The 14,309-nt window shown below is 49.7% G+C and overlaps 1 protein-coding gene and 1 long non-coding RNA gene across 3 annotated transcripts; one reads left to right on the forward strand and one right to left on the reverse strand.

Annotated features, from left to right (window-relative positions):
• Positions 1-1,001: 1,001 nt before the first annotated feature.
• DHODH (dihydroorotate dehydrogenase (quinone)) lies at positions 1,002-14,174 on the reverse strand. 2 transcript variants are annotated; one of them, XM_067020336.1, is made up of 9 exons: positions 14,128-14,174; positions 11,529-11,741; positions 9,426-9,625; positions 6,996-7,078; positions 4,037-4,224; positions 3,316-3,429; positions 2,152-2,305; positions 1,846-2,005; positions 1,002-1,353 (listed from the first exon to the last, which is right to left on the reverse strand). In XM_067020336.1, exons 1-9 carry the CDS (start codon positions 14,146-14,148, stop codon positions 1,299-1,301), a joined length of 1,188 nt encoding a protein of 395 aa, XP_066876437.1. In that variant the 5' UTR covers positions 14,149-14,174; the 3' UTR covers positions 1,002-1,298. The 2 variants fall into 2 exon arrangements, with proteins under 2 accessions (XP_066876437.1, XP_066876438.1); XM_067020337.1 differs by lacking the exon at positions 2,152-2,305.
• On the forward strand, positions 10,014-11,682 carry LOC136793121 (uncharacterized). Its single transcript, XR_010837988.1, has 3 exons — positions 10,014-10,491; positions 11,240-11,349; positions 11,510-11,682. It is a non-coding gene; the product is annotated as an uncharacterized lncRNA (long non-coding RNA).
• Positions 14,175-14,309: the final 135 nt, after the last annotated feature.

The raw sequence follows: 14,309 nt of genomic DNA on the forward strand, positions 1-14,309 counted from the left end.
AAGACAGGAGACTGACTGTTGGCTTCTTGGCAGAGGCAGTGGGCAGAGGCTGAGGGTTGAAGCCGAGATTCAACAATGACACAAGGACATATTACCTCTACAGCAGCTACAGGCCTCTCCACAGAGCTACCGAGAAATTTTAAAATCAAACCTGCACTGAGGTGAAGGGAATAAAGGTAATTTCCTGTTGGCTGCGACGGCGTACTGACATCTACAGCACTTCCCAGCCGAGGTTTTCAACCTCCCATCACCATTTGCTTTTCAGTTTTGAAAAGGTTAGCGTTTCTCTGTTTCTTTAGTTAATGACTAGACCTCTTGAGCCTCTTGTCTAGTGTCTTCAAGCACCTCGAGAACCTGCCTGCCCAATGGCCCACAAGTCACAGATTTTTAAAGCAGGGGGACAACAAGCCCATTTTCTGAACTCTGTCTCCAAAATTGCCATGTTGAAATCCAGACTGGCAGTAGCTCAAAACATGACCATGTTTGGAGACAGGGCCTGTACAGAAGTAATCAAGTTAAAATGACCAGCATGACCAGTGTCCCTCTACACACAGAGGGAAGACCGTGTGTAGACGCGGAGAGGATGGCCATCCACAGCCCTATTCTTGCAACTTTTATCTAAGTTTGAAATATTTTCAAAATACAGTGAAAATTTTAAATAAAAATAAAGATAGAATGAAAGAGAGTCAAGCTCCTGAGAAGCCCACCTCAGATCCCAGGGGAGCAGAGGCCTGGAAGGACCCACAGCATTTGGGCAAGAGGGCTGGGATTTAAATCCAGGCTTTTTTTTGTTTTTTGTTTTTTTGCGGTACGCGGGCCTCTCACTGTTGCGGCCTCTCCCGCTGCGGAGCGCAGGCTCCGGACGCGCAGGCTCAGCGGCCATGGCTCACGGGCCCAGCCGCTCCACTGCATGTGGGATCTTCCCGGACCGGGGCACGAACCCGTGTCCCCTGCATCGGCAGGCGGACTCTCAACCACTGCGCCACCAGGGAAGCCCTAAATCCAGTTTTTAAATGACTTTATTTTACCATGATTTTCCCTCCAAATGGCTAATGTCCTTGTAATATTAAAGGATCCTGGGATTTGAATATAGAAAGAATCATGGATGCAGTTCCTGTCCGACAAGTGATTGAACAAAGCCTGGCATTGCTTCTGGTGACCCTCATGCCTGGCTTTTACAGTCCAGCCGGAGGAGGGGCCCCTGTGGTGTGGGGATGTGGTCTCCTCTCTCCATCGGCCACAGAGGCTCGCTTGATTTAGCGGGTCGGTTCCAGATCAGGCTTCCCACCGACCCAGCCTCACCTCCGATGATCTGCTCCAATGGCATCCGTGACTCTGGTAAAACCCTGCTCCCTGGAAAAAGAAAACAAAGCAATTTCAGCAAATGGTAAAGGAGAGGCCTGACTCTTACTGGAAGCCCACATTCAGCCAGGCTCTATCTAGTCCGTAACTGCACCTGCCTCGCTCTCCCAAACACACGCTCATGCCCTGTACCCTGTCTTCACCCCAGAATCTACCCAGGTCTTCAGGCCAGGGAGGGAATCGATTTTAAGTACTGACAGCTCCTGCCATCAAGCCAGTGTTACTGAATTAACAGGAATGCCACCAGAACTCCGCGTGCCTATAAACACCATTGCCTTGGAAGTTAACCTTGAACTCCTTGGCACTATTTGACCTTTGTCAAAAGAGCAACAGGGTAAGTTTCCCCTACATTTGGGGTGTACCCCTCAAATGCATTTTCAATGAAGAATAAAGACTGATTAATAGCATCCCCTTGATTTGAGTCATTCTGAGTTGATACCACATTAACTTTGCCTGGTTCAAGCCACAGGTGGCCCCACTCACTTCAAAAGGGCCTCCAGCTCCCGCTTGACTCTGCCCACCAGGGGCGGCCCCTGGTAGGTGAGGGCTGTGTACAGCTGCACCAGGGAGGCCCCCGCCCGGATCTTGTCCAGCGCATCCTGCCCGCCGCTGACACCGCCAACGCCGATGATGGGAGCTCTGCCTGCAGAGAAGCACACGGCACGCTGTGAGGAAGGCGGGGCCACAGGAGAGCCAGGAGCTGTTCGGCTGCAGCCCCGGCCCCCTGCTGAGTGCGGCCCCGCGCCTGAGCCACACGTAGATCTGAAGACAGGGACACCAAATTCTTGCCTTGGGTGAGTGCATACATCTCCCTGATGGTTTGCGTTGATAAATCTCGGAGGGGCTTCCCGCTCAGCCCTCCCATTTCGGAGCGCAGCGCCCCCTGGAGGCTGGCAGGACGACTCACTGTGGTGTTCGTGACAATCAGTCCATCGATGCCCAACTGCAGTGTGAGACAGAGAAGGAGCCCCTCAGTCAGGGCACGATGGACTTGGAGAAGCTTCCCTGGGGGTCTGAGAGAGCAGCCGGGCTGGACGCCCACACCTAAGGCCCCGGAAGCAAGAGCTAGACCAGGCCTCACTCACTATGCTTTCTGGGCAAGTGAGCCTCAACATGATAGTAGCAGCCATCACGTACCAACCACCCGTACGGCTCCCCCAGGACACGGTCTAATCCTTAGAACAACTCAGGCTAGAGTGTCCTGTCCAAAGCCTCCAGGTTGTAAGTGGTGAAACCAGGATTTCAACCCCGGACTGCCAGGCTCAGTCTGTGTTTGCGCTACTCTCCTACGACACAGAGACCCAGGGTTAGACTGGAGAAAGACAGAACACTGCAGTCTGACCAAGACTGAAGGATGCATAGCCTTAAAGCCCTTGCTGAAGGAAGATGAGGGAGGAGGAGGAAGAGGCAGGAGAAAAGGACCCATTCAAACATTTACTGAAACATTTACTTTTTATTTCAGGCAGACCTCATTTTATTGCACTTCACTTTATTGTGCTTCACAGGTACTGGTTTTTTTTTACAAGTTTCTGGCAACCCTGCACTGTCAGATGATGATGAGCATATTTTCAGCAATAAAGTTTTTTTTTAAATCTGGATTATTACACCTCAAATGTTTTAATAAAACAGAAAATAAGAATAAAGCATTTTTTAATTAAGGTACGTACATTTTTTTTAGCTGTAATGCTATTGTGCACTGAACAGACTACAGTATAGTGTAAACATAACTTTTATATGCACTGGGAAACCAAAAAGTTCACGTGACTTGCTTTATTGCAGTGGTCTGGAACTGAACCCGCAATATCTCCAAGGCCTGCCTGTATATGATAAATCACATCCTGACAGCCCTCCATATAACAGAAGGGAAACCACAAAGACTGCCGTCTGGGCTAACCCAGCTGGCCAGCTGCCTCTACAGGCAATGAAGGGCATCCCCCAGGCACCGACCCTCACCTCTCTCACCACACTGGCAATATCCTCCTTGTCCTGGGCCGTGAGGTCAGGAGCGATCTTCACCAGCACGGCTGGCTTGCGCGCTACCTCCAGGGCATCCCTCTCCTGCAGCACCTAGAGCAACACGGGGCCAGAGATGGGGACCCCCGAGACTGCAGTTGACAGTATAACCGTGACCTGCAGCCGCAGATCAGTGTGTTTTCCCACTAGCTGTCAGAATAAAGCATCAGCAATTTCTCCTTTTCAGGAAACACCGCTCTCCATTACGCAAAAGACCCCATCAAGTCAGAGCTGATTCCACGCTCTTGAACCAAGGGATCCCCAAGAGTGAGTCCCTAATGTCATTGGCATTGGCTAACATATCCAGGTTTATTTAGACTTTTGTTCCTAAAAGAGACAGCAAATACTGTGACAAGCACGGTTTAATGAAAAGTCATTCTGTTCATTCATTCAATGTGCTAGATGCTAGGGACAGGGTGGTAAATGAGAGATGTGGTCCCTGCTCTCACGGACGTTGTGGGTTAACAGCAGGGATAGATAACTGAGCAGCTGACTAACGCTGAGCACAATCAGTGTTATACAGGGAATCAGAGGGAAACGAGGGGTCCTAAGTGGTCCAGGTCTTAAGGACAACTCCTCGGTAGTGGAGAGCAACATTGAAGCTTTGCCCTGGAGGATGAGCAGGTAGGACAGGCTGGTGGAGCGGGGTGTAATTGCCCACCTTGGTCAGCAGGCGGCGCAGCTCGGCCCTTCCCTGAAGGCTCCTCAGCCCAGCCGTGTTGGGACTGGACACATTCACTACCAGGTAGTCAGCCAAGGGGCCCAGGACTCGGACCCCCTCTGCGTAGTCCGAGGCAGCGTCCACCGAGGTCTTATTCTTCCCCAGGTTTATTCCCAGTGGCAGCCCATCTGTAAATATCACCGGTCAGGATTTTGTCCCCACTCACCGTTTCCCGTGCGACATTTTGAAGCCGTTCTTGACCGAAGAGCCCACCAACAGCCTCACAGGCTTTCCAACTCCAAATGTGACCTTTCCCGCGCCAGCTGACAAACGCTGACCTATGCACGGCGCTGCCGCCCGCGGACCAAGAACCGCGCCCTCCGCCTTCACCTGCGCGGCCGTGTTTGGGCAGCTCCTAGGATGTTTTACCGCTTTGTGCCCTTTTTCTTTTCAAAAATTTAATGGAAAATGGAGAAATTAGGAGTGCAAATACTAGTGTTTTTAAAAGGTAGGGCTCGTAAATGAAATACGACTGAGAAGAGACAGAAGTCAACAGCATGTCACGGGGGCAACTGTTTACTCTCAAGGGCTGCTTGCTAGACTTGGGTCACGTGACTGGGTGTGCAGTCGTGAAGAAAAAGCAAAATTAAAGGATATGTATAAAATACTGGAAAATATCTTCGATTCTCATGCCTAAAATGTAGAGGCATAACGGTTTTATAACTCCCATCCTCTGAGAAGGGACTCCCCCTTGTAACTAGGGTGACCACACGTCCCAGTGCTCCCCGGACCGCCCCGAACACTCCTGTGGCCTGGGCATAATTATTCATGCCCGCACCCCTTCCACTCTCAAAACTGTTGTCTCAGTTTGCACAGTAAGTGATATGGTCACCTTACTTTAAAATCCAGGGAATTATCACCTGACTTGTATTTTCGACTTTCAGTGTGTTTCTGAAATGTATTTTTCTATGTGTGAAAGCAAGGGTTTGTCTGTACTTGACTTCTCCTAAGATACTACCTTATCTGCGAAGGCTAAAGTATATCCATGGTACCACCTGCTTTTTCCAGCTAACTGGGACATCCAGTTAGCTCACAAAATGTATGCCAGGTCAGGGAGGATCAGAGAACAACACCCAGTACTGCTAACTACCTTCTCACACCTTAAGTGCAGTCACCTGTTTTATCATCAACATGAGAGTAAATGAGATTCGTGTCACTCACTTCATGGGTGGAAGGGGGGGAGGGGGTTAGCATCCAATTAGACAAATTATATAACAAGTTCTCCAAGCTTCCCAAATCAAGTGAAGATGGTTTGTAAACTGTAATTCTTTTCCACACAGGTAAACCGGCTTAATAGAGAATATCACTTTCATGTAGCCAGTGGATCTTTCATTAGTAGTCATTTGCCCCAAATGACAAGACTTTGGAGTTAGACAAAAACTGCTGAATTACTCTATCCGCAGAGGGCGCCATACTCTTAACAACTCACGTTGCTTGGCGCGATGCTAGCAGTAAGGTGTCTCCAAGGCTCCCAGCCGCCCGTGAGCACTGCGTGCAGAGCTCTGCTATGGGCTTTTGTCTCACTCCGACACACGTTAGCACCCCAGTGGGGGGTGACGGAACGGGCAAGGGAGAACAGGGGAGAAAAGTGGTATAAGGGGCACTGCGAACACTTAAAAGAAGGAAAAGGAGACAAGAAGGCAGGAGACTATCACAAACCATGAAAGTCCTATCATGACCTTCAAAGCCCCCAAGTGGCAAGGTCTCCAGTAGAGCAGGGTCTGGTTCTGCCAAAGCCAGGGAATTCCAAACAAGGTCATTTCCTGCTCCCCAAATCAGAGATTGCTAACTGCCTCGGCCCTTTCAATCTCGCGTTCAGAAATGAATCCAGTACCGCCAGGTTTTTCTCATCTCACCACCAGGACATCTAATGAGGCTAAACTCCTGGAAGGAGTTCCAGAAAGGCCCACCAAGGAAGGTGTCTGCAACCCTAGAGGACACCTGGGAAGGTACAGTGAGGATGGCATGGTGCCAAGACCACTATGTTCACCCCAAGGGACAGCAAGGCAGAGAGCCCCAGGGAATAAGCATCAGCACCTCCAAAGGCAGCCTTCAAAAATGCATGGTGTGGGCTTCCCTGGTAGCACAGTGGTTAAGAATCTGCCTGCTAATGCAGGGGACACCGGTTCGAGCCCTGGTCCAGGAAGATCCCACATGCTGCAGAGCAACTAAGCCTGTGCGCCACGACTACTGAGCCCGCGTGCTGCACCTACTGAAGCCCACGCGCCTAGAGCCGGTGCTCCGCAACGAGAGAAGCCACTGCAATGAGAAACCCATGCAATGCAACGAAGAGTAGCCCCTGCTCTCTGCAACTAGAGAAAGTGCCCTAGTGCAGCAACAATGACCCAATGCAGACAAAAATTAATTAATTTTTAAAAAATGCATGGTGTTCCAAAAAAATCATGAAGGATATTTTCTCCAATGCCGGGAGTAGTTATCTCTGAGTAGGGAAGAGTGTGAGTAATTTTAACGTTCTTCTTTACGCTTCCCTGCATTTGCTAACACTTCTATAATTAGCATTCGTTATTTATATAATGGACAAAAGGACAACAGAGCAGGATGTACGAAGATGGCGCCCAAGCCCTGCTCGCATCTTAACTGCCTGCGTGATCACAGAGCAGCCATTCTGCACTGCTTACTTCCAAGCTGTCCCAGTTTGACACAGGTTACATAACGAGGCAGGAACTAAGTGTATCTTTGCTCAATTGTGAAATTCAGTTGAGAGCTTTGGAGGGTGTGGTAGAGCCAGGAAAATTCCTCTAGCAGAGGAGCCCTGAGTTCCATACTGTTTTTTCCTATTGTTCAACCATGTTCATTTCACTAGGAATGTTCCTGACTTTCTCCCACAAGTTTCCTTCCAACAACTGAAGAACAGCCCTCTGAGGCAGGCCCCCTTTACCTTCTGTGAGCCTGGCCTGCGTCTGCTGTCTGGCCCGTAACCTGTGTTCCACCACTGAGAGTCCATGACTGTTGAATCCGTATCTGTAGCACAGAAGAGCGTTAGGGAGGAGATAAGGTTAGAGCCCTCAGGCAGAAAGCAAAGACTCTGGAGGGATGGCTCCATGGCCATTTTCAACATATACTTATGATGTAAGAACCAAAGAAAAAAATCAGAGTCAGTTCTTAGACTTCTAAAGTCTAAACACCCCTGGAAGTCCTAGAGAACTTGCCAGAACACCATCAAATACAAAGGGAAAGATTAAAATTTGCCAACAAGCCACTTAGCCAACTAGCACTGTAAACAGCCCAGACCTGTCTGGGTCCAGCCCACTCCTCCTTCCCATCCGCTGCGCCACCCAGCACGGCCCTCGCCACTCTGATGGCCCGTCTTCCCACCTCCCGCCTGTGCCCCACGCACACGCCTCCTGGAACCCATCCTGCCGCTCCATTTCCCCATCCTTTCTACCTATTAAATCACCCTCTTCCTGGCCCAAGTCAATGCACCCTCCCCTCCTTGCATAAAGCTCCCACCCACACATGATCCCTCAGCTCCTGGCATTCATGGAGTGCTTTGTACCTATCTTTCTCCTAGCGTGGGATGTATGTATATTTTTCAGTTCCCCTACTGGGTAACAGTCTCCTCGAGGACAAGGGACACATCTCCTCCCTCACCTGCCACTAGACACTCCACAAAGGCTGGGCCTCGTCTCTCTTGCTCATCTCTACGTCCCCAGCCCCACTGTGGGTTGTTGGCCTAATGGCCATCACCACTCCCTTCCTCCTTGCCTGTGGAACCCAGCTCCCCTGACACAGGGTGACAATGCCAGTGACTCCTTCCCCAGCCTCGCTGGCAACTCAAGCATGAGCTTGAGATGGGCCTTGGTCACTGAGACACAAGGTGATGCCTACCAGGGAGCTTCTGGGAAAATACCTCCCCCCATATCCATACTTCCTTTCCCTTTCTGCTCTCTGATGTCCTCATGCGAGGATGTATGCTTGCAGCTGGGGCAGGCATCTTACAAACGAGAAGGGAAGGCCCACAGAGGTTGGACCAGAGTACTGACACCACCCTGCTGCCCAACCGACCCTAAAACTGCCTACTTCACCCGTTATGAGAAGAAAATAATAACAAATGCCTATTGTTTAAGCCACTTTGTTACTTGCAGCCAAAAACACCTAACAGATACATGTAGCTGTTGACTCGTGTTCATTCAGCACCTGCCCTGTGCCAGGCAGGGCAGGGAGCCTGGGCACACAGGTGCGTGGAGCTCAGACCCGGCTCTCTCGTGCCACTTCTCACCCACGGGACTCTGCCAGGCACTGTCATGCTGGTACCTGCAGTTATTTGTGGCAGCCGAATCATAAACAAATATTTTTTGCCCGAACATTCTGAAGATATTGATCCCAGCCTACAAGGGAAAGGTCAATGACTCGATGTCTAATGCTGGAAATTTTCCCCGAAACAAGCATGATAAAGCAGGACGTGCAGCTAAATAAACCTTCCACACGTCAGTCTCCCAGAGGGCCCTTCATGACCCCAAAGGTGCCGACCAACGCCCCCAACGAGGCTCTCAAAGTTCTGTTACCGAAAAGAAGGAACTTCTGCACTCTCTGGGTTAGCTGTAGTGAAAACTGCCCAGGGCTTACAAGGAGAAGGGCTTTACACAGTCTAGAAGGACCTCTCTTCCTAAAAGCAGCTGTCTATGTTGATTATTAAATTTCCCAGTTACTAAAGGCTGGAGCTGTGCTGTCAGGTGCAGGAGGCACTAGCCACGTGTGGCCACTGAGAGCGAAGCCTGGCCAGTCCAAAGCAAGAGTGCTGTAAGGAAAACATGCTGGATTTCGAAGACTTGGTACGAGTGAAAGAAGGTAAATAGCCAGTCATTTTTATATTGCTTATATATTAAAATTATGATAGAGTATATTAAGTATTTATAATTAAGTAGTATAATAAATCACTATTACAAATAATAATTAAGTAGAATATATTATTAAAGTTCATTTCACCTGTTTCTTTTTGCTATCTTATTGCGGCTACTAGAATATTTTAAATTACATATAGGGCTCATATGATATCTCTACTGGACAGAGCCGGGCAAGGACACTGGAACAACAATGTGGAAAAAGCACAGACTCTAAAGTCAGATAAGCCAACACCCGCCCCAAGTTCTCCTGCTTCTGCTCTCGTGACCGTAGCTAAGTCGTGTAGCTCTCTTAACCTCATCGTGTATATGCCTTAAACTGAACTCATAAAACCTGCTTTTACAACACCCACACAGAGTAGATGCTCAACGTGGTTCCAGAACATTCGAAATGACAGAAAAATGTCCACACTGTATGGCAAAAAAAACCACCGAGTGTCCTGCTGGGAAGAAGGCTGCTCACCTACCTGTTGATGACGGCTTGGTCCTCAGGGAGGCGGAAGACCCTAGGTCTGGGGTTTCCTTCCTGAGGTTTTGGGGTAACACTGCCTATCTCAACAAAACCAAAGCCCATCTTGTAAAGTCCATCCACAGCTTCCCCATGCTTGTCAAATCCTGCAGCGATTCCTACTGGATTTCGGAATTTATGGCCCAGGACTCTCACTTCCTAGGGAGAAGGAGACAAAGTCACAGGCACACAAGGCTACGTTGGCGTTTCTCAAAGCGTGGTCCACGGCACACCTACATCAGGATCACCTGCTTGTTAACCATCAGATCCCAGGGCCCATCCCCGCCCTAAGGAATCAGAATCTCCGGGGGAGGGCGGGGAAGAACGGAACTCTGAGGGAATCGATTTCTAACAGTGCCCTCCAGGTGATTCTGATTCCAGCCACAGTTGGAGAACCATCGGGCTTTATCACCACTGAGGAGGAAAAGTGTTTCCACCATGGGTTGAGCAGGAGATAGGTGCTGCCTTTTCCAATTACCGTGAAGAACTGTACCTTCTTATCCACTATTTAGCCCCTAGATGGTGCTATTCTGAAACAGGCTGCAAAATCCTTTCATCTTCAGCCAGCCCCCGCTGACTCACCTCAGCCAGGTGATACCAAGACCTAGCAGTGTCCTCACGACTCCTGTGCTCGACCGAGCAGCACTGATTGCTGGGCCCCAGACCCAGGCTGGGCTGGAAGCAGATTCTCCCCTGGCAGACATGGGGCGGATTCCTGACTGTTCTCTATAATGAAAGTGACTGGGGCCTAATCACTGTCAGGTCAGGTCTAGCCTAACTCCTGAGTGACTTAGTATTCGCACCCTGATCTAGCCAACACATCTAGAAGCAAGACAAATACGTTAAAATGTGGGAAAGGAATCGGGATATCATAAAGTCAGCAGTTGCCAACAGAATCGTCACTGTCAGCTGATACGGCAGGAAAGCCTTTGCCAGGACTAGCAAGGACCTCCAAGGGTGGCACCACCTGGTCTTGGAAGCGGGAGGAAGCAGGGCTGCCCCGAGGCTGGGAAGAAGAGATGGCAGTGAGTGTGTGCGCGCGGTGCCTCGGGGGCTGGGCGGGCGGCCGCACGGGGGGGCCCTAGGGGCTGTGCTCCAGGACGAGGCTCTCGGCCGGGCTTCCCGACAGCCTCCCTGGGCAGCCTTCAGTCCTCAGGCCCAGAGATGACGGTCAAATGGGCTGGCACCAAACCAGAGCATCTGCGTACAGGTCTCCCCCACTTTTCTGAAGTTCTCTTTATGCCACTTTGCTTTTACGAAAGACCTACATTTGTACCTGTTTTCTCCGACCAGGAGGAATCCGAGGAGGATTTTCACTTTTACAGAAAAAGGTGCCAACATGTGCTCAAAACTGCAGGATGGGAAGTCAAAAAGGGACTTTTGTCTTTTTAAGACAAAAAGGGAAAATGTAGAGAAGGCCCCTTTGCTTGATAACAGTGACCCTTCCCCAAAGAGGTTTGAGTGCTTCTGGTTTGTATTTTCTTCATGTTCACATCATTCTAATGTTCCCCGTTTGGTAAGAGTTCTCCTAAATGGAAGCTGTCTGGGCTTGCACGAGGATGTAGACTCTAGGAGGATGTGGATTCCTGCACTTTGTTCGCTGCAGAAACCCCAGCACACAGAAGAGTAAGGGGACACGGTGGGGCCCCTGTGTTGAATGCAGGATGGAATGAGGCTGGGACAGGAGTCGTATGCTTTCCTCAAAGGGCTTAGCTAGACAAGCCTACGTCACATTAGACGTTAGTGATGCTGGCGTGCTTCCCTTTTCAGCAGAGGTGAACACTGAGCTACGCGAGGCAGGATGGTGGCTAAAGGACGGATGCTGAGCCAGACTCCATGGGTTTGATTCCTAGCTCAGCCACTTCCTAGCTGCGTGCATTTGGGTAAGTCAGTTAACTCCTCTGCACTTCAGCGTTCCTGATCTGTAGATGGGGATGACGGTTTGGGGTGGGGGGTAATTTGCGACTCTGGTTTTCAAAAGGATCAGCCCCAGCTAAATAGATTAGGGAACTTTGACCTTGACCCTCGTATCTATCGCACAAGGTGTTACAGGAGTACCTACCAGCATGTCAGAGTCTTGAAACGTGGCACGAGGAAGGAGCCCCAGGGAGGTGATGTGAACAGCCAGCCTGTGGGCTGCCTCGGGGTCCAGCAGCCCCTGCAGAGCCGGCATCAAGTGGTCCGCGTAGAAACGTTCATCCCCCATGGCTGTCAGATAGGAGGCGAAGAGGAGTCCTCCGCCCCCCAGGATCACCATGGCATCCTGGGCCCGCTTCTGGAAAAACGAGCCAATGGGGCCCCCTCAAGGCCAGGCTGTAGCACCTTCTCTGAACCCTTTACACGATTTACACACACACACAGAGGACATAACATGCAGTGATGTCCGTGGCCTTCTGCTAACGCTGGTCTCCTTCGGTTCTTGCTCACGTATTGCCTCTACAGTCAGAGGCTATATCTGCACTTCTGCTGTACGCGCTCCTCTAGCCCTGAAGGACTCCAGGCCAGGGATTTCAAGAGGGGCAAGGCTTCCCTGGTGGCGCAGTGGTTAAGAATCCACCTGCCAATGCAGGGGACATGGGTTCAATCCCTGGTGCGGGAAGATCCCACAGGTCGCGGAGCAACTAAGCCCGTGCGCCACAACTACTGAAGCCCGCGCCCTGCAACGAGAAGCCACCACAATGAGAAGCCCGCGTGCCGCAACAGAGTAGACCCCACTCGACGCAACTAGAGAAAACCCGCGTGCAGCAACGAAGACCCAAAGCAGCCAAAAATAATTAAATATTAAACTTTTTTTAAAAAATCTTTAAGAGGGGCAGTTTTGACCCCTAGGGACATGTGGTGGGCACCCGGAGGAGAATGTTAATGGATTTAGTGAGCAGGAAGTCAGTAAAGTCAGAAGTGTCCCTATCGTGTGTGACTCTTGAACATCCTACTGACATTCACTAGGTAAAAATATCTGTTCATATTATCTGAGCCTAGAAATGCAAACTCTATTTCCCCACATAAACACAATCTCCTGTGTGGTTTTCATCTGTATTGACTTTCCAGGAATGCAATTACCTTGTAGATTGAGGGAGGACTATACTGTTTTGCACAGAACATTACCAAGAATCACTCACCGTTTCAGAAAATCCATGTGGAATGGTTCAGTGCTTTGCTTGAGGTGTTTGACAATAAAACATTCCTGTGGCACTAGAATTTCTAAGTAGAGGCTTAAACACCTGACTCACTACCTAGGTGACTCATGCCCTAATATTTAGGGGTTGAAATACATATTATTTTATTATAAATTTATTTCTCCTTTATATTCCAGTTAGGACATTATGTTGGCTTTTTAAAATTATATATAGAAAGATTACATTATACATAAATTCCACTTCAGGATAATAAAGAGGGTTGCAAAAAAAATTTTTTTAAAGGAGCATCAGGTCTTTTCTTAAATTTTATTAAAGTATCATTGATTTACAATGTGTTAATTTCTGCTATACAGCAAAGTGATTCAGTTATACATGTATTTATTCTTTTCCATTATGGTTTATCACTGGATATTGAATATAGTTCCCTGTGCTATACAGCAGGACCTTGCTGTTTATCCATCCTACATATAATAGTTTGCATCTGTTAGTCCCAAACTCCCAATCTTTCCCTCCCCCACCCCCCTCCCCCGTGGCAACCACAGGTCTGTTCTCTAGAGAGCATCAGGTCTTCTTGGATCAAGCTCAAACATTGCTCATAATATTTTTCTCTAATTATCACTGCCCGATGCTGAGTCCCTCACTCATTCATTCATTCATTCATTCAGAACATAGTGACTGTGCACTCAAGGATGGGCTACAGACCGAGTCCCTGCCTTCACGAGGAGTACAACCTCAGGAGGAGACAGAAATTAATGATCATGCAAACATAAAACTGTGACAAAGCTATGAAGAAAAAAGTGAGAGAAGAACCTAACTTAATCAAAGAGGAAGAGAAAGGCTTCCTTGACCAAGTGCCTTAAAGCTGATATTCAAAGGATAAATAGAAGTTAATTAGGCGGCAGGGCGGGGCGGTGTAAGTGCTCTCTCCACTCTCTTGGCGGCAGAGGAGAATGAGATGCACCCAGGTGATTTGAGTTTCGTTCCCTGAACAAGGGAGTGACCTGATCGGATTTGCCTTTAGGGTCACTCCTAGCCGTCAACAAAGATTTAGTATTCATTTTTCTCGCTTCTCCTCCAGGAGGTTGTAGGAACGCCCCTTATGTCGATCAACAGATTTCTGATTGCCGTTACAAAGACCCTGCCCTAAACTTTTATCTAAAACCGTTGGCACCATGTTTTACTGTAATTTCATTCCAGGTTGGATGCTGAACACACTGCTAGGCATCCTGTGTTCACTAAGCGCCCTGCGCCCGGCTCAATAAAGGCCCACGTGCGCTGACACAGATCGGCATCTACGCCGTTTACACGTGCCGTTTACACAGTGACCACGTACATGTGTAAGTGCACACGCATGATCATTTGCAGGTGTCCCCAAAGATACACAAACGTGCCAAAGAGGCCCACCCTCTCGGAGCCGCCTCCCGTCCACACCTCGCCCAGGATAGCCCTCCCTCCATTCTCCCCCGCCTGCCTTCCCGCAAGTTCTCTTCCTCGCAGCTGCAGGGCCGCACCAGCTGAACTCACTTTGAGCTGCCTCCACGCCATGCTCCTTCCGCCACTGGGCCCGCCTCTGTCTCGTTTCCATTGGAGAAGATGGCGGTGACTCCTCTAGTTTCCGCCCCTCCAGCTGCCGACTCACCAATCGCTGGGCAGGAGGGTGGAGCGGGTCCCCCCCTCCGCGGAGGAAAAGGCTCCGCTCTGAGGCG

The sequence above is a fragment of the Kogia breviceps genome, chromosome 18 (assembly GCF_026419965.1).
Source record: "Kogia breviceps isolate mKogBre1 chromosome 18, mKogBre1 haplotype 1, whole genome shotgun sequence".
NCBI classification, from domain to species: domain Eukaryota; kingdom Metazoa; phylum Chordata; class Mammalia; order Artiodactyla; family Physeteridae; genus Kogia; species Kogia breviceps.